Below are 27,253 nucleotides of genomic sequence, written 5' to 3'. Positions count from 1 at the left end.
TTCTCTCGTTTGCTTAGTGTGGATTGCATTTAGCTCCTATTGTTGTCATTCGCTTTCAAAACTGATTTGAAACTTTGCATCAAAACTTCTTTCAAAGTCTAGCCTCAAAGCAGCATCGGATCAGCTCATTCGCACACTTGACCTGGCAGAATAGCTATCTTTTAAACGCTGATAAGCGTTGATGCGTGCTTTTATCAAGGGACTGAGAGGCCCACACTACTTCAGCATGTGCCTGGGTGCACTGCACAGTTCCGAGCTGCCGGCTCAGTTTGTGCGCTAGTTCTGTGATAAAATACGTTTTTATTTTTCTAGTTTAAAAAAAAAGGATGTTTGCAAAAATTGCTGGTTTCTCGTTGCATGCTGATGGCTGTGCATTTTGTGAAAATGCTGCGATGCTTGGGATGCAGGCAATGGTGTGGTCATCAACGTTCCGCAGCTCTTCGACGAGATCAAGGCCAACGAGCAGAAAGGTCTCCAGATCTCATCGCGGCTACTAATATCGGACCGGTCGCACATAGGTTTGTAGAGCTTTTGCCTCTGTTTCTTTTACGACATCAAACCTTCAACTCCTGGTTAGGTGAATATGAACACTGAAAGAAATGGCTTCACCTCAGTGCAATTCTAGAGTGGCTTTAGCAAAGCAAGAGAAGAGTGGTGATCAAGGAATATTCGTGAAACTGCAGCAGTTGGGATATCGTGATCTTCATAGTGATAAATCACAAAGTAACTAACATGTCGGATACATGTGATCGATGAAGGCGAAATTCTAGAGGCCCGTGTGCTGTGCGATGTCGGTGCACGTTAAAGAACCCCAGGTGGTCGAAATTATTCTGGAGACCTCCACTACGGCGTCCCTCATAGCCTGAGTTGCTTCGCGACGTTAAACCCCAATAAACCAAGCCAAACATGTGATTTTGTGCCTTAGTATGTGTGTGTGCACGTGTTGGCGTATATCATGGATGAGTTAAGAACAACACAGTCAGAACTTGCTGATCACGCCCCCATATGACTGATTGTTTTTGAGCACTTGTTTTTTCTTTGGTAGTTGGGGAGACAGTACAACCATCTGTTTTACAAGTAATGCAGAATTTATGCTTCTGTTGATGTAATAAATGATGGGAGTCGTAACTGGAAGAGAGAGAATGCATTAGGCTTAGAGCGAATAGTAATCATGTTGGGGAACATTTGTGCCTGGAGATATGAAAGTTAGTGGCGCATGTTGAGCTGCGTAGGCAAAAGTGATACTGCCTGGTAATGGAGCTGACTTCCATTTACTGAGAATTTTTTTTTTTCTTTGTGCAGTTTTTGACTTCCACCAAGCTGTGGATGGCCTTCAAGAAATTGAAAAGGGCTCCAAGAGGTAAGTTTTTCGTTTGAGATTTATTTTTCCTAGAGTCAAAAAAAAAAAAAGGAACACTCTTTTGAAGGTATGCTGTCTGATACGATATGAAGGCTGACTTCACTTATCTTCCGACTTAGCAAGTTAGGATCTTCGCTACGTACATTCTCGCCACATACAATCTTAAGAGTCAAGTCCTTTCTTGGTTTCATTTCTGGTTTAACACTTCCTTCTGGTTGCTACAGCCTTAGTTATGTTTGTATTAAGCTTGAACTTAGTAAGCTTCATCATAAGGTTTGTTTCACAGTGTAAACTTTTCATGCTTCAAGCCTATGTGATGCAAAACAGAATGCCTCTTTTTACAATCCTAGTACTAGCAGTAGAATCTCGATGATACGAATCTCATGGGGTAGCGAAAACATACAAATGATCCAAAATGTCACGTCATCCAAAATGAACAAAATACTTATGCAGAAGCACGGCAAATACATTCACACAGATCTTTTTACAGCTGACAGGGTTTATTTATCTCCACTATTCGTAGTGAGCACAGTGTTACTGGCGACCGCAATGTCTGGGATATGTGGACCGTATGCTGCTGCACGCTGCTTGCACTGCATACCGCACGATTAGCGATCACTCTATCAGCGACATGCATGCAACACTTAGTGTTCATATCACCTGTTCTATCACCATGCACATTCGTATCACCTGTGGTGTCATGCAAGAGCGTTAGGAGCATTTGGAATTCTGCTCGTTGTACACAATGCACTCCGGCCTTGGGGTATTTAATGAATTGATGTCCCAAGATTTGTATCAACAGTTTTGGTATCATCGAGATTCTACTTTACTGTTTCTGAGTAATGCATGAAAATTTTATGCGGTGAATAGTTTTGCAGAGTTATAACAGCTGTGGAGGTTGACCTCGAACAAAAGACACAGGAAAGTAAGAATCAGATCTGGGTGCTTGGCTGTGTCTACTTGTTAGCAGCTGTTCGTCAGGCTAGTAGCTGGGAAAGACTGCATAGAGTTGTTTGTCGTTGGTGCTCTTTTGTACGGACGACAGTTGACAGGAGATGTGCAATAAAACCTCGTTGATTCGGACTTCAAGGAAGTGGAAAAAAAAACGCCCGCATTATCTAAATGTCGAATTATTGAATGGCCTTCAAAACTGCCAAAACTGTTCGCTTGAAGGCGAAATTTATGCGGTGGGAATCTGGGCAATTGTTATCTCCTTTTAAGACTGAAATGCGTGACAACAGCGATTTCTCACAGTTTGGTCAAATGCTTTGTTGGCGCATGTTATCAGGAGTGTCAGAAGTAGAACTACTTCGCAATGATAAGGGTCTCTATGGCTTCTTACAGTATGCGATACGGTAGCACAGGAGCTTCTTCACATGTGGCATCGCATGTGAGGAAGCTTCACTGCATGAATGGTGAGTAGCGCATGATGAGCGCGGAGTTTCGGCTCACTAGAAGAACGGAAAGACAGTAGCGAGGGAAGCATGCATTGCCGCTGGAGCAGCAAAAAGCAAGCAAACAAAAAAGGTTAGAGACAAGGAAGTTGTACCAAGTTGTGTGTGGTTCGGCTGGCTTGCTGATATGTACAGGCAGCTGATAGCCACTGTCGCTGCAGGCGGACTGCAAAGCTCCAAAAACGGAATTATGCGGCCGGACTCTTTCTTGGCCTACCTACCTTTGCGCGCACATCAGAGGGGCTTGGAAGACAGTGTGCAGTTTGGGCTATGGAGAGATATCTGGACTGTTGTCTGTCGAGCTTATCATACCTCGACTCAACGCCCTTTCAGTGGCTTGTCTGAATTAACTGATGTGAGCCCCTTGGTGTTCGAATAAATGAGCTTCTGATGCCAAGTACTTGCATGCGTGTTTGGCGGGACTCCGGTGGCATTCCAAATTTTCGAATTAACGGAGGCCAAATTAACAAGGTTTTACAATAGGTAAGGTACCAAACAGGCTTTTGAAGTAAGAAAAATAGCTCAAGTCTGCATATAAACTGTGTAACAGCATTGAGTGAAGCCACAGGGGTCCCGGTCATTATTTCAAATTTCCTCAAGGCTCCTACTCTACACAACGTTATTGAGGATGCAGTTCTAAAGTGATACGAAGTAAATCTGATAGTTCTTTCGTTATTTTTGGCATAAAGGTGTTGCAAAAAAAATTGCGAATGTTGACAAAATAATTGGCAGTAATACACATAGTCGAGGAGACTAGTCACGTAAAGTGCCCAAATCTTCGCTGGGCCTCTTTGAAAGATTGGATGTGTTTCTGACTTCGGTGCTCCTATCTTTGTTGCAGCCTTGGTACCACAAAAAAGGGCATCGGTCCCACCTATGCATGCAAGGTGAGTGGAAGCTTTATTTTGATCAGCACTGCGTGTTGCTGCATCTATTAATGGTTCTAAAGCAGCTCTTGAAGATTCTCCTAGATTGATTGATTGATTCAGCAGGTGCAAGACATTGAGTGTGCTCATTCAGGCCCAACAATTTGAGCACCATTTTACAGTGTTTGGTTGTGTTTGCTGGAATTAGATTGACTGACAAGCCATCTAGCATTTTTGTTTTTTCGAATTCGACACTTCATTGCTCTGTAATCTAGTGGACTGCATTGTTTATCACTCATTCAGAGATTTATTTCAACATCTAGCTTTTTGGCAATATGAACCTTAGCCGCCATGCATTTTTTAACTAGAGGCAGAAGAAAGTCTGCTTTCGGATATCTTCTGTGCTTTCCAGTAGGCGCTGCCATTTCCTCTAATAATTCGGTTTAAGTGATGTGCGACAGAGCACATTGTTGAGTTGTTTTTTTTCGTTCTGGCTTCAAACCCTTTTCAGGAAACCTGACGGTATCGGTTGCTTGTTCAGCCAGCACCTTTCAGAATAGTTAGCTTGTTTGAAATGGATTTCAGTTACTTCGTGCTTTGCATTTCCTGAGTATAGTTGAGCATTGTGACATGTAGCTGGTTAGTGGGCACTGCAAAAGTACCTGTCGTGACCCTCTTCTAGTGCTTCATGAAAATTTCACCTGACCTCAGTCTGCTAACAGCTTTTGATAATATAAAAGGTTGTGTTCAGCTATTTACTTGTATGTTTGTTTCTTTTTCACCATTTGTCTAACGCACTGTGTGTATGGTCAATGCAGGCTTCGAGGACGGGCCTAAGGATGGCGGATCTGGTTGGCGACTTTGCGGTGTTTGAGCAGAGGCAAGTCTAGCACCTGTCCAACTTTTGAGATTGATCTCACGATCGTTGGCACGCTCGGGGAACATATAGGGTCCTTAGGGAACGCATCAGATTCGTTCGAAAACCTTCCCGCCCATTGCTGCTCTTGCATTGATGAAAATAAAAAGCCCTGTACACCACGACTTGAAGAGATTAAAATTCTAACCAGAAGTAAGGATAGATTAGCTCGCGAACTGGCAGAAGCCTTTTTTATCAAAGAGAGGGGTGGCATGTGCGTCAGCACCACTTCTATCTCCCTACGAGGAAGTGAGCACAGATTGTTAAAAAACACGCGATTATGAGAAGTTTTCGTCCGTGTGTGTGTGGGTGTTGTTTCCATGTGGGAAATGCGCATGCGTTCACCTTCTTCGGGCTATATATATGCTACATGTGGCTTTCAATAAACTTAGTTGGAGTCAGCGCCCGTCCTGTCCGTCTTTCTGTGTGGTTTGTGTAGAATTTAGCGCTGTTTTTTCTTTCCTGAACACAATGTCACACCAACTAGCCCAGCAAAAGGTACTGTTAAACATTAGACTCTTCAGACCCTATGAGCTGGGGAAGGTGTTCCTTTTAACGGTGTCAGGCCGAGGATGCGGATGCATTGTGTATTGTCTGGCTGGCTGCACGCGCATGCTTGGCGATAAGGCTGGACGCGTGTCTGTCGCACGTCGTAAGAGACGGGCACCCTGCTGCTATTGCGCAACAGAAGGCACACACACTCTCTTATCTCATGTATGCGCTGGTTATCTCGTTGCAATTGCAGTGGCAAGCTCGCCGAGGGACGTTGTCGGAGCTTCTCCGTCGGTGTCGACAGAGTAATAGCGGCCACAGTGCGCAGTTTGTTTTTATGGACGTTAATGGGGGCAGAGAGTCGTGCGGCACTGCTGTGCGCTGACAGCATTGCAGGGGAGCACTGTAGGGAATTGGTTCGTTTATGACCACTTTGGCCCGCATCTGTGGGTCTGTCGTTATGGAGGTGAAGCATGAGGTGAAGGCGAGTCTCGTTCTGCAAGTTTGTGCTTCTGTTTTTAAGCATGATGCTTACGGTGTTTTGTTTGTTTTCATGGGAGACTGTTGATCCTGTTCTTCACGCAGCCATGATATGACCGCTAGTAAGGGAAGCATTTCTACACTGGCTGCTGTGCATTGACCTTGTTAAGGTCATGTCGGTAAACTTCACTAGCATTGTAGTTGCACGATGTGAAGTGTGCAGTTGGGCCATTTTTCTAATCTGACGTGTCTGAGGGAGCTTCAAATGAATGAGGTTCTAGAGTATACTTCAAAGTATGCTGCATCTTATGCTCACAAAAAGTGCTCCTGTCTTTGTAGATTCCAAGTATATTGCCTTACACACTGTATGCAAGTAAAGTGGTCAACGTATCCAAAGAATGTCAGGAAGCAATTTCTCAACTACCGTATTTACTCGAATCTAGGCCGGCCACGATTCTAAGCCGAGACCTGAAAGTTGAAGGCCACAGAAAAAAAAAAAAAAATTACCTCGATTGTAGGCCGGCCGAAAAAACAACTGCCTACAACACTGTTTATACCTCATTATCACAATTGTTTTTATGACGTGACACGACTGTTCTTACGTCGCCGCGCACGTGAAAGTGCGTGGCGCGAAACGACTGCACCATGTGTCTGCGCATGGGCGACTTGGTGTAGAGAGAGGAACTCGAGTGAGACACAGCGGGAAGCATCGCGCCTGCATGCTCTGCCGAAGCGCGATTGGTGGCCCCGAGAGGGACCGTTGAAAAAAAAAAGCTGCCAAAGCAGCTTTGAGAGAACGGGAGGAGGAGAGGCGGCGTTGGGCGAAGAGACGTATGCTACGCCAGCCCGGGATCAGCCCCCGCTCATTCGTCATCATCATCGCTGACTTCTTTATCACTGGCCTCCTCGAACAGTGCACTATCTTCACTGCCATCAAGTGCATTAGAGATGCAGCACTTGCGGAATGAGCGCACAACCAAGCTTTCTGGGATGTCATCCCAGGCTGCAGCTATCCAAGTGGCTACAACTCCCAGCGAGGCGCGATTTATTCGGCCTGTTGGTGTAAGCTCGCGCCGCTCTTCACTAAGCCAGTCCACGTAGTACTTGCGCAGCCGATTCTTGAAAGGCTTATTGAGGCACACATCAAGAGGCTGCAGCTGGCCTGTCATGCCGCCGGGTATGATGGCGACGTCGGTACCGGCTTCGGAAATCGCAGCTTTTACGCCATCAGTGAGGTGTCCACGGTAAGAGTCCAGGACGAGGAGGGAACGTTTGGCCAAGAGGGCCCCTGGACGCCGCTGCCAAACCATTCTGATCCACTCCTCAACCATATCGCTCGCCATCCTTCCATTTTCGTTGGCGCGGACGATCACATTTCTTGGAAACACTTCCCGAGCTGGAAGAGTCTTCCTCTTAAAAATTATATACGCCGGCAGCTTGTGGCCATCCGCCGTGCAGGCCAGCATTACAGTCATGCGCTGCTTCTCGTATCCGGCCGAGCGCACTTTCACTTCCTTGGCACCTTTTTCGTTCACGGTGCACGCCACTGGCATGTCAAACCATACCGGCGTCTGGTCAGCGTTTCCCATTTGTCCTACGGCGTAGCCGTGCTCCATCCTCTTCCTTATTACGAATCGCTGAAATGAGATCAGCTTCTCTTCGAAGTCGCCCGGCAGCTTCTGACAAATGGACGTGCGACGTCGGAGGCTGAAGCCAAAGTGCTTCATGAACTTCTGCAACCAGCCCCGGCTGGCTTTGAACAGTTCCTGGGGGACGCCTCGCTCTCTCGCCAGCTCTCTTGCTTTGGCTTGCAGCACTTCCGTGGTCACTGGAAGTGCCGCTGACCTCTGCGTCTTCACAAACTCGGCCAGAGCTACCTCCACTTCTGGATGGCGGCCTTTCTTGGGGCCCGTGAAAGCCGTTCTCGTTGCCGCGCAAGCAAAAATTTCGTTATGCTGCCCCCTCCAACGGCGAACATTCTTCTCATCCACGCCAAAGTCCCGCCCGGCTTGAAGATTTGACGACTGCTCTGCAGCGAGTATAACTTTCCGCTTGAAGGCGGCACTATAATGGCACCGCCTGTTTGGTGCCATGGTGTTGGTGATAAAAACCACGCACGAAAACTTCACTGCTGCGAATGTGCTCACGCCACCGCACAAGAACAGAACAAGGCCAAAATGGCAGCCAGTGCTCATGTGTGCTTTGATCAGTATCGGCTACGGATAGCAACGGCTACAGTGCTGTCTTTCGTTGGCGTTTTGTGGGGGCGCCACCTGCGTGCTACATTTATTCGTATTTTACGAATACGAAACCTCGAAACGAAATCCTCGAATCTAAGCCGACATAAGAGTTCTACATCTCGTTTTTTTGAAAAAACTATCGGCCTAGATTCGAATAAATACGGTATATTTAAGAACCTTTGCGGTACGCACAGTACAAGAAAACAAGCATTTGCGCACAAGCCTAGTCTTTACCATGCTGAGGTGCCTAAAGTCATTTCGTCCAGACTATCTGCTTCTAGTTTTTTGTCATTAGCTTTCACAGCATTGACTGGTTGTTAAGATTAGGAGTATGCTTGCTGACTCCTGCGCTCCATGAGTTCAACTTGTCTGAGTGGAATGTTTATCTCCCCCCCACCCCCTTTCAGATTCCGAAGTCTAGTGTCCACTTACCATCGGCTATTTCCAGGCCTGGAGGTCGATCTAGGTGCGGAGCTTGCCAAGTACAAGGTATGTATGTATGTATTCACACCTGCTTTCAGTTCTCTAGCACCAGCAATACTTGTAAGACATGATTTTGTTTCACTTTGTAATGTGTTGCATGTAACATATCATTCAGACTGCAGAAGTGTGAGTAGTTTTCATTGCTGTTTGCAGAAGTAAATCAGTTCGTTTCATTATTGTGTAGGTGGCCTTCTTCAGCATGCATATCAAACCAAGGTTTAAATGTCGGCTTTCGGAGATGCAGGAACCCTGCTAAAAGTGACGCACTGCAAAACCGACCCTAGTCGCTGAAAAATGGAAAAATAGGCCTAAAACATCAGACCTAGTTACAGACAGTGCCGTGGGGGGGCGCTGTATACCTTGTAGTTGCAAGAATAAACACAGGAGGGCGCTATATACCTTGTAGTTGCAAGAATAAACACAGGAGGGCGCTAGGTGCAGGATGGCATAGGGAAGGCCCATTAGGACGAAAGGGCAAATGAATGAAAGTTGTCGATGTGGCAACCACGTGTGTTGGAGTTGTGCGTTCTGCCACTGACAGAGAGTGAGGACTACTAAATTTACTACTTCTGCTGAATTGCTCATAACCCTGCAAATTGAAAACGTGACAACACAAGGCCAGCTTGTCAGTGCTGTTCACTGTGTTTTGGTGGTAGACTCTTCTGGCGTGTGAACTCCAATGTCTTCCCGTTTCAACTGCCTCATTCGCATTCCAGGAGCTGGCGACCAAGCTGCGGCCGTTTGTCATTGACACTGTGTCCTACCTACACGAAGCCCTGCACCAGGGCAAGAATGTCCTCGTAGAGGGCGCCAACGCTTGCCTGCTGGACATCGACTTTGGTGAGCATCGACAAATGTGAATTAGAGGGTATGTCTGAGCATGGCATTGGGAGGAAGTACCCTCTTCTCTTACCTTTATGACTGCTGCACCACAGTGGAATCTTGTGAAGGGGACACTGAGGAGATAATGAGCTTGGCCTATATTGGCAGATCACAGCATCCTAGATACAAAAAAAAAAAGATTTCTGTCAGTGAAAACTGAGATTTTGTAACCCATAAAAAGACTTAAAAATGAAATTCAGCAGGTATCTCTGCCACTGGCAATTTTCGCGAGCAATCTGCGACGGTATTTGCGTTTTTTTTTTTCTTTTTGCTGGTCTCTGAGGCTAGGTTAACGCTGTCATTCATTCCCAGGCAGTGATCACGGAGCCCTTTTTTGATCTTGATGTAACGAGTTTGAAATGAGCTGCAGAAAGAAAAAAACAATTTCTTATTTAAAACAAATTTTTCCAGTGATAAGTATGTCTTTGGCTGATGTGGCTGCAGAGAGTAAATTGGATGAACAATAATTAGATGAAGTTGCCCTCAGTGTCCTCTTAATTCAAACTGCCAGTTTACTTGACCTCAATGGCCTCATCAACATGAGTAGTATTGAAAAGGCTGGTACTTCTGATGTTGCGAGCCTTACGTTACTACTCCTACTACTAAAGGTAGCTGTCATGCATATTGCTGTCATGGATAAATGTTCTGGTAGTTACTGTCGCTGCGACATTAGGTTAACAAAGCGAGCAAAAACGATTTCTTTCAAGGTTTTGTTGCATGTTTGGGTGCTCCCAGGGGCTGAAATTAATTTGGTATGGTGTTTGATTTTTATGGTGTATGGTGTGTGGTTTTTATGGTGGTATGGTGTTTGAGCGACTTAGGTGGTATTAACATAAAGCCTGGTGATATTAACTGAAAACCTAATTGGTGACTTCTTGCTCGTATATTATGAGTTTGAAAAAATTCATGTTACAGTTGAGCAAATTCAGTATTTATTAAGAAAGGAAACAATCGTCAGAAGTCCTCAGTATGCCGCCGCGGTGGCTCAGTGGTTATGGCGCTTGGCCGCTGACTCGAAAGACGCGGGTTCGGTCTTGGCCACGGCGGGGAAATTTCGATGAAGGCGAAATTCTAGAGGCCCGTGTACTGTGCGATGTCAGTGCACATTAAAGAATCCCAGATGGTAGAAATTTCTGATGCCCTCCACTACGGCGCGCCTCATAGCCTGAGTCGCTTTCGAACATTAAACCCTAGTAAACCAAACCAGTAAACCATAAGTCCTGAGTGCCGTCACTTTTGCACATGAACATTGATCAATCAGTCAATCAACCCAAGAAACAAATTGCATTTCTTCCCTGCCATTCATTTTTCTGCTACCACTACCTGGTATTTCTTTCCTGTTGTCTGCGCTTGTGTCAGCTGTTGCCTCCTTTTTCTTCCCATCATTCCCAGGGACGTACCCATTCGTCACATCTTCAAACTGCACGGTGGGTGGCGTCTGCACGGGCCTGGGTATTCCCCCATGCGCCATCGGCCATGTTTACGGCGTGGTCAAGGCGTACACGACACGCGTCGGTGACGGCCCCTTCCCCACCGAACAGAAAAACGTGAGTGAACGGCACCGGTCTCATTCTCCGAATTTGTTGGTGCCAAAATGGTATGCCTGTAACTACCAGCATTCTATTGGGAGCATTGGGCCTTATTTGTTTGGGCTCACTTTGATTTGTAGCAGTGTAACTGCTAACAATGCCTAGTAGCATCCCCCAACAGCACAGTATGTAACATAGTAAAGCCACCATGAATGCAAAGTCATTGGGACTGCAAAAAAATATTCAGATTAACATGCGCCGATGCTGCTAGAGGTGTGGGGATGCTTCGAGGCCAGTGCCTCTGCTAGACTTTGACTTGAGGAACCACCGACGTTGCTTTTCGGCGTTGTCTCATAGCTCCAATAGACCGGCGCTTCACCGTGTTCATGGTGAAATCTGGATCAGGCATTCCCACGTAGCACCCCAGGTCTTAGAATTAACCAGGTTGGGACAGGCCACTACTACGAATTATCCGGTAAAATTTACATTCAATTCATTTATTTCATCCTTAAAGACCCGAGGGCATTACATAAGGAGGGTCTACAATCAGTATAAAATAAGCATCAAAAAATGCACGCACAATGAACACACACTACAAACTTCAAAAGTTAAAGAGGGAAAAAAATAAAGAAAAAGGATTAAGGGTTTACATGTGCAGTGAAGGCATACAAAGAAAAAATATTCGCTTGAAATTACAGGGCTGCATAAATTGTTCTAATTGTACAGGAATTCGAATTAACCAAGTTTGAATTATCAAGGTTCTGCTGTAGCTATATTGGCCTGCACTCAGCTGTGGGGAAGAAACTTGGGGGCTTACAAACAGGCTTTGAAATTTAATTGAGGGCATTGAGATATGGAAAGAAAAAATGGTAGGAGCAGCATCAAGAGACGGGACGAAAGCAGGGTGGGTCTGGCAACAGGCGCGAGTGAACGATATCCTTGTTGAAATCGAGAGGAAGAAATGGGCACGGGCGGGCCATGTAATGCAAGGGCAAGATAGCCAGTGAGCATTGTAATGTATTGGAGTTGATTTCAAGAGCAGGCGAGCATAGCAGGAGGCGACAGAAAATCAGGTGGATGGTCGAGATTAAGTTCGCAGGGCTAAAGTGGCTGCAGCTGGCACAGCTTCGGCTTAAATGGAGAGATAAGGGAAAGGCCTTCGTTGAATTCTTGTGGTGGTAACTCAAGAAGGAAAGGAGTTTGGATCATGTAAATGCCTCATGTGATGGTAGACACACACACTGAGCTCTTTCTTTGCGCTGTGTAGGAAATTGGCGAGCGCCTCCAGACCATTGGCGGCGAGATTGGCGTTACGACCAAGCGGAAGCGACGTTGCGGCTGGCTTGATGTTGTGCTGCTCCGTTACTCCAACATGATCAACGGATACACGGCGTATGTAATCCTCCGTTTCCTCGGCTCTGCAACTGGCAGTTTGTATCTGCCCGTTAGTCTCTGCTTGCCGGCTTTCATTCATGTAGTATTTGTAAAGCTATTACCAATGTATCTGCACCTGAATGCTGTGTTTACCCATGTAATGAACGCACGTAATGAACCTGCCCCTCACTTTTGTCGTTGAGGATTCATTTTTTTTTTAAGTGTTAGCAGATTCCTTAGATTCGCGCTGTTCACAGTGCAGACATTGGCAGTGCACCAAGATGCTGCGTGCCGATGACATCATGGTGTGTTTATCTTTTGACAAGTGCTCCAATTGACTTAGAAGTTATTGGTTAACCATGGAGTCGTAATGAACTGAATGTTTTGCTGAGATGTGTGTATTTTTCTTTTTTTAAACTCTAGGCTAGCTCTGACCAAGCTTGACATCCTGGACACATTTGAGGAGATTAAGATTGGTACGGCGTATCGGATAGGTGGCAAGGTGTACAAGTACCCACCAGGTAAGAGCAAAAATAACAATTTTATTCACTGCCGTCGTGGCTCAGGGGTTTTGATGCCCAGTCGCGACGGCCCAGTTGCGGCGGTCGCATTTCGATGGAGGGCAAACATAATCAAAGCTGCCACTTCCAATCGCTGATTTAGCCAATCGGCACGCACTCGATAGAATTTGTGACAGTATCCGGGACGTTGGTTGGTCCATTGCGACGCCATCATTTGTTGAAAACCCAGTTTTCGTATCTGTTTCCTGGTGTTTGCTCTTTTACAGTACTTCTACTCTAGTTTTTTCAAATTACCGGAAATTCCATGGTGAACGTCAATCCCATCCCTCTTTCTCTGAAACCCTTTAGCACGTTTACAGCTGCACAAGGAACGTCAAGGTCTTTGGCAACAACTAGATAGTTGTCCACAAATCACACACTTCAATGTGATCTAGAAGGTTGTGTCTTTTTTTGAAATGAATTTAAGCGCTCAAGAACACGCACACATGAGGAGGAAACTCACAGGACAGGCGCTGTCCTGTGTGTTTCCTCTTCTCGTGTGCGTGTTCTTGTGCGCTTAAAATCATTTCAAAAAATCTATGCACCATCTGGCCCGAACAGAAGTTTTGTTAAATTAATCTAGAAGGTTATGTCGCGCATGTATTTCGATTTGTGAATTCGCTGGACGCTTACCTTTCAAGGTCGCGCCCACATGAAATGAAAAACAGTTTTTTAATGCAAGCATTGTGTCTCTGCAATGCTGGTTTCTGTGTGCTACTCAAGAAACCCCGTTTGCGCACCCAGCGGATGGAGCAAGTTGCCCGGAAAAGAAACTAGCGGCTATTCCGTACGTACACAAGTTGGCTCATGGGTTAAAGAACATTGATTCTCGGTTTGATTTTAGGGTTGCCACAGTGCTGCTAATAAACTGTAATGTGTTTGTTCAGTTGTGCAAAGAAAAGTTCGAAATGAGAGAGTGTGAAAAACCTGGGTGTGGTGTGTGGCACACCTAGTACGAGCATGCTCAGTGCAAGGTTGGTGCCGTTCATGTTATTCCATTATTTTACGACAAGGTGTACGTAGGCCAAACTAGCCTGTGTTTGAATGTGCGCTTGTGGAAACAGAGAGGCCCATGGAAATAGGGTACTGCTCAAAATTGACTGAGCACTGTTGAGAGTGTGAAGTGAAAGAGATTACCGTATTTACCCAATTCCAACGCGCCCCCGATTCCAACGCGCACCCAATTTACGGCACCAAAAAAAAAAAAAAAATTCAAGCCCCGATTCTAACGCGCGCCCGATATTGGTAATGAAAAAAAAAAAAACTACAAGCCCCGCTTCTAACGTGCATGTGACTTCCACGAATGAAAATAATTTGCAACCGTTTTTATATTTTAAGGGGAGATGCGGGTGAAAAAACCGCGATTTTTTTCGATAAAGTCGATTTTGTATTTTCTTGCGTTTTGTATTCCCCCAAGCCTCTTCTTTTATGTGTAAAAAAATCAAAGCCGATAATCAATGGGAAGTTAGTAAAAAATACAATTAAAGCACTCGCGGTGGCTCGCGAAAGTGCGAATTTGACCGAATTTCGGGAACGCGGCATTTCGCTCCACGGCATCGCCCGCTCTTGAATATTCGCGGGGAAGTAGGCCTACCCATCGTCTACGAGAAGCCACTTAGGCAGCGGCGCATTCTTGATAAAAATACGAAAAAAAAGATCGTTTCCCGCCCGAGTCGAGCGTCGCGACTGGCCCTTCAAATCACGTGGTACGATCGGAGCCCTTCCATTGGCTACGAGCATTCCACCGCACGGTCGGGCGCAGACGCTCTTTCTTCGTTCTGCCGCCACCGAGACGTGAACCAACGCTTCTGCCCGGGTTTTTCTCCTATCTCCGCTATGGATGTGACTGAGAAACGAGATTTTCGCTCACGCAATTTCCTGACAAAGCATCAGTATAAAGGAAGACGCCCCAAGCGCAAGCGGAGAGCTCCGGTTACGGGAGGTTCGTCTGCTGCTAGGCGTAACTGCGGCAACGGCGATGCTTCTTGCGGAGCATCCATGACTTCGTCAGTGCGTCTGAGCGAAAGATAAAGATCTTCGACTGTAAAAACGAGCGCGGGAGCGCTGTTATCTGTGAGATCGGCATGATGCACGACCTCGTCAGCGGCAAGGCGTGCCCCGCCTGCGGACGATGTAATCTCTGTCAGAGAGTCGGCCGCAAAACAGAAAGGAGTCTCATCGTTTTTGGAACTTTACCGCCGAAATGACGTGTTTCCGACAACCGTTGTTTCATCAACATATTCTTCGATCTGCGTATCTTGATCGTGCAACGGCAGTGATAAGGCGTCCGCCCGCGGCAGTGCACGGGATACCGTCGCCGTGAACGCGGTCCGTGGTCGCTGAGCACGCGACCAATGACAAGCGCCACACCGGTTGAAAACGGCTCCTGCGACGCAGAAAACGACGAGCAAACGTGCTCCCATGTTTCCAGCAGTTAGTGAGCTCCCACATCGTATAATGGCGATGACGATGGGCAGCTATGGGGCAGTTTCGGTTTGCACTCGAATCCAACGCGCATGCGATTTTGAGACGTATTTTCCCCGAAAAAAGGTGCGCGTTGGAATTGGGTAAATACGGTACTCACCTAGGTTGCAAGACGCGCGTTGTCTACGAGCACTGGGTTCGATACTCTGCAAAATTCTGGAACCGTTCCACATCAAAAAAAAAATTGGGTGGGCAATGCATCAATAAACCTTCGATTGTACTGCTTGAGAAAAAAACTTGCATATCTTTGCTGCCGTGTCACTTGTGAGTTGTTTTAATCCTATGAGCTCATTTTCTTGGTTTTTTATGATGCGTGGGTATGCGCAGTGTAACATTTGAAAAACGCCACTGCAGGAGACGAAGACAAAACAACAAAGACGAGCGCCATGAGCGCTGCAGTGTTATTCAAACCATGAACCAAAAAGCCCAAAAAAGCAACGTTACCGTGTAACATGTTTTTTTTTTTTTTTTTGATGCCATTCTTCCTAATAAAATTTCCAATTGCTAGTCAGTGCTCGTTGTGTCTTCTCTTCGTTTGTCGTTTTTCACGCTGTTATCCACTCAAACATGTCAAAAAAACTCCCAGAGTTGCTCTTTAATTGCAGGCTGCTTGACACAATGGACGCCTGTTTAATTCATCCTCAGACTTGTCAGGTGGGAGTCGCACACGCCATGGTCTACCATAAATGGTTATTCGCATGTCGTCACCAACCTCGCTTCAACACCATATCAGGGTGTTAGCGTAGTGGTTGGTGTTGCTGCAGTAACTGTTGAAGGATTTTAGAGCGAATGCTCTACCCCTCGAGGTACAACTTCAGATTTTGATGTTGATGAGGCAATGACCTTTAATGCCTCACAAGGTCAAATGGAACTTAACTGCATGGTAGTATGGCCCAAGCTATGGTAATATGACCACATTATCATGAGACTAGTATGACCATTGGGTACCTGGCCTTGACCTTGAAATTTGATTTGAGACAGTGGGCACCACATCAACAATGTCTTTCAATGCCTCACAAGGTCAAACTGAACTTAACTGCATGGTGGTATGGTCCAAGCAATGGTAGTATGTCCTTGTGATCATGTGACTGTGATCATTGGGTACCTGGCTTTGACCTTGACGTCGACATTTGATTTGAGACGGCGTCACGTGGTTATGATGTCGGTGTGTCACGTGATGCTGGCTGCTGTATAAAATCCCGCATCCCGCTGCTATGCTGCCACAGTCCCTATGGATGAGCACGCTGATGTGTCTAGGGCTACATTGGAGACGTCGGGCTTAATCAAGCCATAACAAGATGGTGATGAACCCTTTGATGCACAATAATAAAACATTCAAACCAAGCAAACCGTGCCTCACCGTGCTTGAAAGAGCTTTTGCTCTTATAACTATATTCAAGCCACATTGAACCCCAGCCATATTTTGTAGCCATTTGCACTCATTCAAGCCGCCGCGGTGGCTCAGCGGTTATGGTGCTCGGCTGCTGACCCGAAAGGCGCGGGTTCGATCCCGGCCGTGGCGGCTGGAATTTCTTTGGAGGAGAAATTCTAGAGGCCCGTGCACTGTGCGATGTCAGTGCACGTTAAAGAACCCCAGGTGGTCGAAATTTCCAGAGCCCTTCACTACGGCGTCTCTCATAGCCTGAGTCGCTTTGGGACGTTAAACCCCATAAACCAAACCAGCACTCATTCAAGCACACTTTTCAAGGATCTTCACAAATCAGGTTTCTTTTTTTTTTTCCTTCAGTTACAATCTGAGATGCGTTGATATACGTGAATATGTTGCCTTACCACAGAATCGTCTAACTCACCATCTGTGGCCTACAGCAGCCCCTTGTTGCAGAAGCTTTCTCTCTCTCTGCTACTCTCTTGCAGCAAGCGCAGATGAGATGTACAAGGCTGAGGTAGACTACCTCGTCCTGCCAGGCTGGAAGAAGTCAACGTCCGAGTGCCGGAAGTATGCGGACCTGCCCGCCGAAGCCCGCCGATATGTTGAGACGGTGCAGGAGCTGCTTGCAGTTCCCTGTGAGTTTGCACTTTAGTGATGTGTTCTAGGCATGTATTTGAATGGGGAGCCAACGACTGACCCCGTTCGGGGTCACCTTCTACTTTCTCTAATGTACGATACAGGAACCGAGGCCTTAAAATGCATCAGGTGAAGACTTTTCATGCATATATGCTGTATCAAATCACTCTGTGCCTTGTGGGGCAGCTATACTTGTACTAAAGGAAAACTGAAGTCTAGTTTTGGAGGTGGTAGTGTATTTCTAGTGTGCACTGTTTCTAGGGGTGGAACTGTTTGGTTTAAACAGAAAATAGAAAAATTTAGTAAAAGTACTATATAGAACTTCATTTTTGAAATTCAGTTTTAACCGCGAAAAGCAGGTATCCATGACACGCCACAGCTAGCGGTCAGTTTAGTAGGAGTTGTACTTTTAAAGGCCATTTGCAAAGACACTTTGGCTAGAAAGCTTCTTAGCATGTTGGGTATGTTCTACGCTTCTTAGAGAAAATTCTGTTGTTGTAGACATTTAAATGGCTCTGTAGGAGACGATGCAGGCAACTGGTGGTGTATCGTGCAGTTAGGCAATTTACCGGACATGACGTAAGTACTGACCTCCAAGAACCCTCTCAAGCCGGACCCATTGGGAATGAACGGGTTATGGATTTTGTGGATTCAAAGGCTGGTGGCTGAAATGCATCTTGTCTGACAGTCTGTGGTACTGTTGTAAAGCTGTTTGGAAGTTTTAGGTGAGATTATAATGCCTAAGTGCTGTGTAGCATCGGGGTTAGGAACACACATGCTACACTTTAAAGGTGCATGCCACGTGCGTTTCTGAAGTACGGCAGACAGCGGGCTTTTTAAAAGCAGCCCACGTCGGCGTGTTTTCTTTCACGCGACACTGGTCTGGTCCTTGTCTGGTTTGGTCAGAATTAATCAACTTCGTACCGGCTGTGGCTATTATCGGCAAAAACAATTTTCGCAAAAGCTCAGCTAGCAGCGAAATCTCTCGACGTTGACCAAAGGAAGGAAGCGAGATGAAAAGTGGTCTTGGTTGGTGAGCATTCATTTGCTGTGCTATAAATCCATATGTTAGTTGCTTGTGTTGTTCACTGTACACGATTATAACACGGTACTGTCCCGCTGCGGTTTCTGTGGACCTCGAGCCACCATAACGCCGCAGCTACTGTGCCCGAGTTTTTTCAGAGTGGAACTCATTTGTGCGTCATTTTCAGCTCTTGGTAGTGGCTGCTGTTTTTTTCAGTTTCGGTATAAAAAACAAGTTTTTTAGAGCAATTCACGATGTACTTGCTGCCATAATGAATGCCATCTTTTGTTTTTACTACTCTCTTTTGATGGACTACTAGAAAAAAGTTCTTTTACGGGACAAAATGTTTGTTGTAGTTGGCCTTTAAAGGAGAAAATTTAAACAGTACGAGAGGCCGGTGTTGTGGGGCGGTGGTATTGTTCGTTTAATTGGTGCAGTCACACATTTACAGGTATTGTTCCTCTGTTACATGCTTCGGCAGACGGGGAGCCTCAAACTCCTCGCCAAAAATCCGCCGCGGTGGCTCAGTGGCTATGGTGCTCGGCTGCTGACCCGAAAGACGCGGGTTCGATCCCGGCCGCGGCGGCCGAATTTCGATGGAGGCAAAATTCTAGAGGCCCGTGTACTGTGCGATGTCAGTGCACGTTAAAGAACCCCAAGTGGTCGAAATTTCCGGAGCCCTCCACTACGGCGTCCCTCATAGCCTCAGTTGCTTTGGGACGTTAAACACCAATAAACCAAACTCCTCGCCAAACGTTGTCTGCTATAGTCTGATGCAACTCGAGAACGAAGCGGCAAATTTCCCTCAATGGAGTCTTCCAGCCAATGACTGACTTTACTTTGCCAACCTGTTACGATGTCAGGCTACTAGTTACAAGGGGATAAGCTACGATGTAGTGAAAATAAGTTGGTGTTATTATCTGGAGAGGTTCTTTTCAGGGGGATTTCCCACTTTGTTCTTAAGTTGTATCCAACTACTGGGTAGCGCTCTTCACTGTCATCTACAGCCTAGTTCAGTTACAGTTGCAGATGTCAACATGGGGCATAATTAGCTCTAACCGAGCTTGTTATAACTGATATTATGCTGCACTTCTTCACTGTGTGAGATGACTCAACTGATCACCTTTGTTCATAACGACAATATGTTTGCAGTTTCTTCAGACATGCTTACTTACTGATAGTTGCGTGGGTACTTTTTTAACTAATCAAGTGGAAACTGCCATCTTCTGTAAAGCCATTTTCTTTTTGCATGGTGACAGCGTTAGTGTACTGAGCCTATGGACAGAGATTTATGTTTGGGTAAAAATTTTTAAATGCTATATTACTTGCATAATGTGTGTATTCACGTAATGAATGCACTTGCTAAATTGGTTTTTACCTTGCGTAATGTACGCACCATCTTCAAGGTTGTGTTGCAAGTTTGTTCTACCAAATTGCTTATTATGGAAGCAAATGTTGACGATGTCTTGACATTGTCATCAGTATTGTTGTTGTGTATCTTGGCCTATGGCATGAACTAGGGAAGTGATGACGTGTACCACAAGCTGAAGGCATCGTACACTGAATGTCATTTTTCTGTGCCTGTATGGTAGAGCTAATTTTGGCAGCCGTACAGACCCCCACTTTATCATTTTGCATCACAAGAACCATTTTCCCATGACAGGTGGAACAGTGTAACAATGGAAACTTGAACTGTTTGTTAAAAGGTGTTGAACAATGGTTGAGATGTTGCACAGACACTAAAAAAAAAGAAAAGAAAATGGAATTTCATTAACTGTTGTGCACAATCTTACTCGTTTCAGTCAAGTGGATTGGCGTTGGAAAGTCTCGTGCGGCTATCATCACAATTCCCTGATGAACGGACAAGAGACGAAGAAGGCAGTGGTTTTGGGAAGAACTGTGTACACTTGCACAGCAAGCTGTATTTTTGTTTTTCCTTTGTTGGTTTTAATTGATTGTTGTTTTAAACGATAAGGAACGTCCACCCATTGTCCTCCAGTCCTCATCACTGAGGAGCGAAGGCTTGCCACTTCCGATTTGTGGCCAATCTGTTGGCGGCATCGCCAACAAATGGTGTAATACCATTTGTGTCTGCCATATTGGAAGAAATGGACACACAGGTGTTGTCACATGATGTTCAGCCAAGTGGCGAATGCTGATGCCAAGCATAGAGGAGAGTTGACAAAAAAAAATTTTGGAGCTTTCGCACATAGCAAGAATCGAGTTGTCTTGACACGAGGATTTTCGTTGTTGAATATTTTCGAATGTTGGTTGTTAGAAACATTTTTTGGTAAACAGTGTAAACGGGATTGACGAAAGTGCAGGCTTCATGCCACAGTTTAAGGGGCCGCTGAGGACAACATTGTCAGGTTTTTTTTTCAGAAAAATCTGATAGATGGGCCCTTTACGACTATGTTGGCAGTTGGTTTGCCGTGAGAAGGGCATTCATTGCTTAAAAGCTGAGCGAAAATTGGAATAGTTTTTCTTACGACTCAGATTTGAGTGCATGACTTTGGTGTGGATATTGGGTGCGATGGGTCTGCGTAGTTTATTTTTTGCATTTAGTTTTTGTTCTCCACTTTCCTTGCATGATAAAATTGCCCGAGTGTCAACGGTGCTAAAGTTGCCTGTAGTGACATGTAATCCTTCATTTTGTGTTCTATTACACATAAACTCTCCTGTCCTCGCCACAGTGTAAATACAGGAACGGCCAGTCATGGTGACACCCATCTTTTTTTTCCCGGTTTTCTTGCTTGCAATAGCTCTCTCTTTTATGCTGAAGTGGCTTGTTTATAATTTGACATCGGTAATTCATTGATCAAAGCCAGCCTTAATTTGTTCTCAGTGGGCCTATAAATGAAATTTTTTTTTTAAATTTTGTCATATAATGGCAGTTCCGTATACTCCAGAAATGCCTAAATTGTGTTTTTTCCAATTGTTAAATGTCTAGTGAATGTGCATTTTATAAACAGATAGCATTTACTTGTTGGGTTCAGAAATGGAATTGTCATCTTTTTTCGAACGTTCTTCCAGTGCGGAGCTGGACCCATGTAACTTACAAGTTACTAGATCTCTGAAGTTGTACTTTGTTACCTCGTGCTGTGGTTTAAAGTGTTGCACAGGGCTATTCACCTTAGTCCATGGTGTAGGGTTTTTAAGTGACTGGCTTGGTGCAGAGCGAAAAGCAGTGAGAAAGCTGTGGTACTACAGGTGAGCCGGGATATATGGAGCCCGAATATTTCACATTATTGGCAGTATCAAACACACAGTATTTCGAACAATTCTGCCAGTCTTTTGATATATCGAATGGCACACCATGCCTCAGTGGTTCTGCTCGTATCAGCGCTCTTCGAACACCTCGTGCACGGAGATGGGTCGACAGCGTGGCCTTGGGCACCTGTTGTCAGCGTTAGCCCTGGGAAACTGCATGAAGAGGTGATCGTGGGGCGTGTTTGAGGGTGGCCTTCGATCTCTTGTATTCATTTTTCACGCTGTTTCGCTGTCATGCAGTGAAGCCAGCCTAACTAAAGCTTAGCGGTAGCCCTCATCTTTTCATTTCATTGATTGTACCCCTCAGGGCCAGGGGCATTACAGAGGGGGAGTGGCAAAACACAAGAATAAGATTAGAAAATACAGCAAAGAGACAAATTTAAGTAACACCTGAGTATACAATGCTAGCTATAGCTTCGCGGAACATCTCATGATTATTGATGTTGGCAGTATCTGTGGGAAGGTGATTCCAGTCACGCGAGGTACACAGCAAAAATGACTGAGAAATATTTGGTGTTAGAACAAACTAAACCGACTTTTGATTATGGTCAGTATGATGGGACACATAAAATGGCTGTGGGATAAGGCGATCGCGCAGTACAGGATGATAGTACAACTTGTGAAATAATGCAATATGAGGCTCTTCGACGAAGTGACAGCGATGGAAGAGAAAGGCTAGACTTCATAGTAGTTATGCTTGCAGTGCGATAGTAATTAGTGATGACGAAACGCGCAGAGTTATTTTGAACCATCTCAAGAGCAGTAATATGACTGTCATAAGGAAGGTCCCAGACTGATGATGCATACTCCAGTTTGGAACGAATTAGTGTGTTATATAGCAAAAGTCTCGCAGAGGAAGGAACGTTGAAAAAGTGGCGACTTAAGTAACCTAGCATGCGATTAGCATTGTTGATTATGTGCTCGATATGAAGAGACCAGCTAAGGTTAGAAGTGATATAAACGCCAAGGTATTTATATGATGTTACAGACTCTAAAGACACGTTATCAATATAATACGAAAGCGAGGCAGTAGATTTTCTTGAAACACGCATTACTTTGCATTTCATGATGTTTAGTTGCATTGATCATTTATTGCACCAGTTAGCTACAGTGGTAAGGTCAGTCTGAAGTAGACAGCTGTCATTAGTATCGGTTATTTCTCTGAAAATAACGCAATCGTCCGCAAAAAAGGAGGATATGAAAGTTAACAGGAGATGGAAGATATTGATGTACGAGGGGGTACCCAAAAGAAACCGGACTTATTTTTGTTTGAACTGATTTTTTCATATTTTAAGCACAGACCTTCAATCTCCTTCAAAGTATTCCCCACTTGCAATGATACGCTTGTCGAATCTTTCATTCCATTTTTCAAAACATTGTTCAAATGCATCTTTTGTGATGCTTGACAGTGCCTCCGTCGTTTTTTTCTTCACCTCAGCAACATCAGTGAAACGCTTTCCATTCACCTATTTTTTAATTCTAGGAAACAAAGGAAGTAGCACGGGGCAAGGTCGGGAGAGTATGAGGGTTGAGGAATAGGGGTCATGCCATTTTTGGTCCAAAATTGTCTTAGAGACCGGGCTGTGTGAGCAGGGGCATTGCCATGATGGAAAAACCAGTCACCCGACCGCCACAAATCTGGCCGCTTCCACCGCACACTGTTGCCCAATATTTTCAAAACATCCAAGTAGAAAGCCTGGCTAACTGTCTGACCCTGCGGAACAACTTCTGAATTTACGACTCCTCTCACGTCGAAAAAACAAATCAGCATTGTTTTGAAGTTTGGTTTCACCTGGCGAGCTTTCTTGAGGCGAGGTGAATTTGAAGTTTTCCATTCGAATGATTGTTGCTTTGATTCAGGATTCGATTCAGGAACACTTGAGTTGTCCCCATACCATCGTCTTTGTACGTCTTATTTCAAGAGTTTCCATTCAACTTTTTCCGATCAAAAATCAGAATTTCACCGGCGCACGCTGTTCACGAAAATCAGCCATTGCAAAAACGACATTCACACGAAACAGTCGTCACTCTAAAATTCTGCCTAAACTAGCCTGACCTCCTTCAACGACGGCACTCGGCTTACTGACTCTGGAATGTTCGTTCTATGCGCTCCTAGTCGCAAAACGCGGTACCACAGAAGCTTTGCCGACAAAAAAATTTAGTCCGGTTTCTTTTGGGTACCCCCTCGTACATTAAAAATAAGAGGTCCAAGGACTGAGCCTTGGGGAATGTCTGATTGCACTCCTGTAAAACTGGAATTAAAACCATTGGCAGTTACAAACTGGGCGATTAAGAAGAAAACACTCAATCCATTTCAGTAGATTAGGGTCAATATTAAGGTTGTTTAGTTTTAATAATAGAAGTCTGTGACATACCTTGTCAAAAGCTTTACTAAAATCTAAGAATATACAGTCAGCTATTGATGATTGGTCAAGGATACAGTGTAATGCATATGTAAAACATAATAGTTGAGTCTCGCATGAATAAAATTTCCGAAAACCATGTGCTGATGAGAAGAAGGTGTTTGATTCCAGAAAACAGTTAAGGGGAGATGTTTTGCTGCCCAACTTGTACACTCGAATCACCTTCCCAATTTTCCACTCTTTTTTTTGGTAGCATAGATTGGTCATAAGATTGTTGGAAATTTTTTGTTAGCATGACAGAAACAGGCTGAAGTGTTTTTCGAAAACTTAGCATTAATAAGATCACAACCTTCACTGCCGAAGGTGTCGCAGAATGCAACTGTACCTTAATTTTAATCAACAATTGTTGTACTTAAAGTGCAGTGGCTAGTTCAACTGCAATGCAAAGTTGCTGAGGCATAGCAACGCCTCGCAAGCAGTGTGCTGCCAGTATGCTGCTGGGCTTTTTGTCACTAAGAAGTGCGTCACTAGTGTGGGTGCAATGTATTCTTCCTTCTAGGTTACAGGTGAACTTATCTATTTCTATCTTTTATATATCGATGTATTGAACTGTTTCACGATTCCCTTCGAGTTCGAAATATCCGGGTTCGTCTGTGTGGATGGAGCTTATGAAGACACCGAGGGAAACACGCACACCTTTATATATTTTTGTTCTAGATGCCCCGCCACTAGCATGTGTTGGTGGAGGAGCTGTGGATATGTTTTGCCGCCATTTTTCGGGGGTGCTTTGGTCAGTGTCGTGTCCATGAGCCGTCGCCAACGTAGTTGGCTTATGTTGGAGTCCGAAGAGAATGGAGCACTCCTGATGGATCCCGTGGTGGTTCATGTCAGACACGACTGCACTGACACAGTATAACCGGTTGCCGAATTATTACAACCATGTAAACAAGGTTTCCCACTTTGTGTTGTCCGTTTTAGGTGTTGTTAATTGTTATCAAAGAGAGGGAAAAAAAGTTTGCCATGCTACTGTGATGTCATTAATTGCAGTAAGAAACCACCTAGAGCCTGCCCTGCAGGTGACATTGTCCTTGTGCTGTTCATTTCTTACTGTCCTTAATTTTTTTTGCTTCTTCATGTTAAGTCGTCTGCACCAGGGGTTCTCAGTCATTTTTGACCCTGGGAAATCGGAGGAACCCTGTGTAAAGGTGATGAGGAACCCCATGCATCTTGGCTTCCATCCTTTCCTGCCCTATTCAGATTGTCGGCCCCTCTTAAAATGCTCCAGTTCAGTGACTAATGACTGGCTGTGTACCGTAGCAGTTTGCCATAAGCAATTGCACTATGATTAATTAGTCTTAAAATAAATTGTATGAAGGAAAGGTTGGGGTTGAATCACGAATGGATTTTTGTGCTAGGGGAATCCGTGGAACCCAGTTGAGAACCCCTGGTGTGCGCTATGCTTTTAAATGCTTAGCATGCACCGTGTGGCCAGAAACCTGAAGGCAGTCTGCTCTCATTTCAGAAAACGACTGTCCACTGTGCTACCTTGTGAACAGTTTATGCAATGCATGTTGTCATTGTAGCTGCCTCGAAAAGGAGCTCGCGAAATAGCTGTGATGGTTGCCTTCTCTGATGTCCTCGTCCCATACAAATGACCCAAGGTTTTCAATGTCTCATGCTTATTTTTTGTGTTGTGAATCTAGGAGTGGGCGCACCACGTATGCTGTGGGTCTTTTTGAGGGAAATGTTCTGTGAAGCCTTGGTCATGGCGCACATGGAAAGAAGAAAGTGTATATAAAGACTGTTCTTTTATTCCTTGATGTCTGCAGCGTGTTGTACTTGGCTCTTGAATGGTACAGGTGGCTTCCGCTGCACAGCAATGAGCTCTGACATAGAGGCACATAGAACATCTGCCCCGTGTGTGAGAGGACTGAAGTTTATATTTCAGTGGTGCCAGAGTGGTCCACCTTCTATGAACAAACCAATTAACCCTCGGCCGACAGGGTTAAATGGACAGACATGGGAGAGGCCTTTGCCCTGCAGTGGGTGTAGTCAGGCTGATGATGATGATTATATGTGTCCGCCTCGCATTCGGGAGGTGCTGGGTTCGATCTCCAGTGCCGCCGGGTACCCACCGGTTTCTTTAATGGGTACAAGATTTCCCCTGGCCTGGTGCTCGGCTCTTCTAGGGTGAAATGCTTGGGAAAATGGTCTTAGACCAAAAAAAAAAAAAGGGCCACAAATTGGGCTTATGCCGCACGAGGCGGACTTATGGTTGCTTGGCGGGGGAACTTATCACTCATCCATCAAGGCAACTGTTAATGGGATTGAATAATTAGGCCTATTGTGCGTCCTGACTGAGATAACCAGAACTGACAGTGCAATCTCTCACTAGACGAGAATTTGGCTACTTTGGTGTAGCAGTACGTTGCCACTATCTCCTATATTCTTTTCCGTACTACGGCCTTCGTCTTGCTGATGAGTCTGTGAACAGCGTCATACACACAGCATGCAAGGCTGCCCTCGGACTTCCTAAATACGCAAGCACTGAGCACCCCCAAAGTCATTTTGGGGAAGAGTTCTTGCGCAACTGTGGCTTTGAACACTTGGTGGAAATGGTATTGGTCCAAGCAGATTCGAGTAATGTGGGTAATGAGGCAAATCGCATAGCCTGAGGTTTGACAAATCGGGAGGTAGGCCCCTCAGAGCTGGTTTCCTTGAACGAGGCACTGACCACATACCGCGATATAACCAGCTACTATAAAGGCAGACAGCCAATATACCCGCCTCCGCACATAGACCTCGATGAAACATGCAGCGATTTTGAGTTGGAGCCAAACCCGATCCATTCTAAACCCCTAGATATTATCCTTCTAGAGGCCCGTGTGTACTGTGTAATGTCAGTGCACGTTAAAGACCCTCAGGTGGTAGAAATTTCCGGCGCCCTTCACTACGGCGTCCCTCATAGCACGAGTTGCTTCAGGATGTTAAACCCCCTAAACCTTAATCACAAATGATTTGGAAGGCAACCCCCCATCCTGTATGCTCTTGCCAGCCCCTCCTCCGAGGAAAGCTGGAACTAACTGCTGATGTAGCAGGAACAGACAACACAGGAAGCTTTCGTTAGCGGAGCCTTGCAGGTCACCCCTGTATGAGGGTCACACTGAGGCCCAACCACGTATGATCAAGTTCTTTTCAATAAATCTTTCTCTCGGCAGCCACGTGGCGTGCTTTGCTGACCAAACCAGTTGCGTGTTGCGTGCCCAATAGTCGTGCAGACAGTACAGTGCGTTCTGCCAATACCACCCAGAGGTATTGGTTCTGCACACACAGGCATTGCGCTGGCTCCATCGCTGCATCCTTCATCCAGGATCGTCGACAAGGCCGACCTGCCACCAGATGCCGTGAACGCTTGCATCGCTCTATTACATACGGGTAGGATTCTTCGTT

At 45.4% G+C, this 27,253-nt stretch overlaps 1 protein-coding gene across 1 annotated transcript in view; it reads left to right on the top strand.

Annotated features, from left to right (window-relative positions):
• Window positions 1-25,618, top strand: part of Adss (adenylosuccinate synthetase) — a 52,811-nt gene extending 27,193 nt beyond the window's left edge. The window contains exons 3-13 of the mRNA XM_089561310.1: window positions 408-518; window positions 1,303-1,360; window positions 3,656-3,701; window positions 4,499-4,560; window positions 8,216-8,297; window positions 9,008-9,131; window positions 10,566-10,720; window positions 11,970-12,094; window positions 12,500-12,597; window positions 16,996-17,145; window positions 19,973-25,618. Coding sequence (XP_089417436.1) covers window positions 408-518; window positions 1,303-1,360; window positions 3,656-3,701; window positions 4,499-4,560; window positions 8,216-8,297; window positions 9,008-9,131; window positions 10,566-10,720; window positions 11,970-12,094; window positions 12,500-12,597; window positions 16,996-17,145; window positions 19,973-20,025 — 1,064 coding nt within the window. The 3' untranslated portion in view covers window positions 20,026-25,618. The remainder of the gene's footprint in view (window positions 1-407; window positions 519-1,302; window positions 1,361-3,655; window positions 3,702-4,498; window positions 4,561-8,215; window positions 8,298-9,007; window positions 9,132-10,565; window positions 10,721-11,969; window positions 12,095-12,499; window positions 12,598-16,995; window positions 17,146-19,972) is intronic.
• The last annotated feature ends 1,635 nt before the right edge of the window (window positions 25,619-27,253 follow it).

Source organism: Amblyomma mixtum, chromosome 9 (assembly GCF_055824585.1).
Source record: "Amblyomma mixtum isolate Tamu chromosome 9, ASM5582458v1, whole genome shotgun sequence".
Lineage (NCBI taxonomy): Eukaryota > Metazoa > Arthropoda > Arachnida > Ixodida > Ixodidae > Amblyomma > Amblyomma mixtum.
This window is presented reverse-complemented; position numbering and strand designations above follow the sequence as displayed.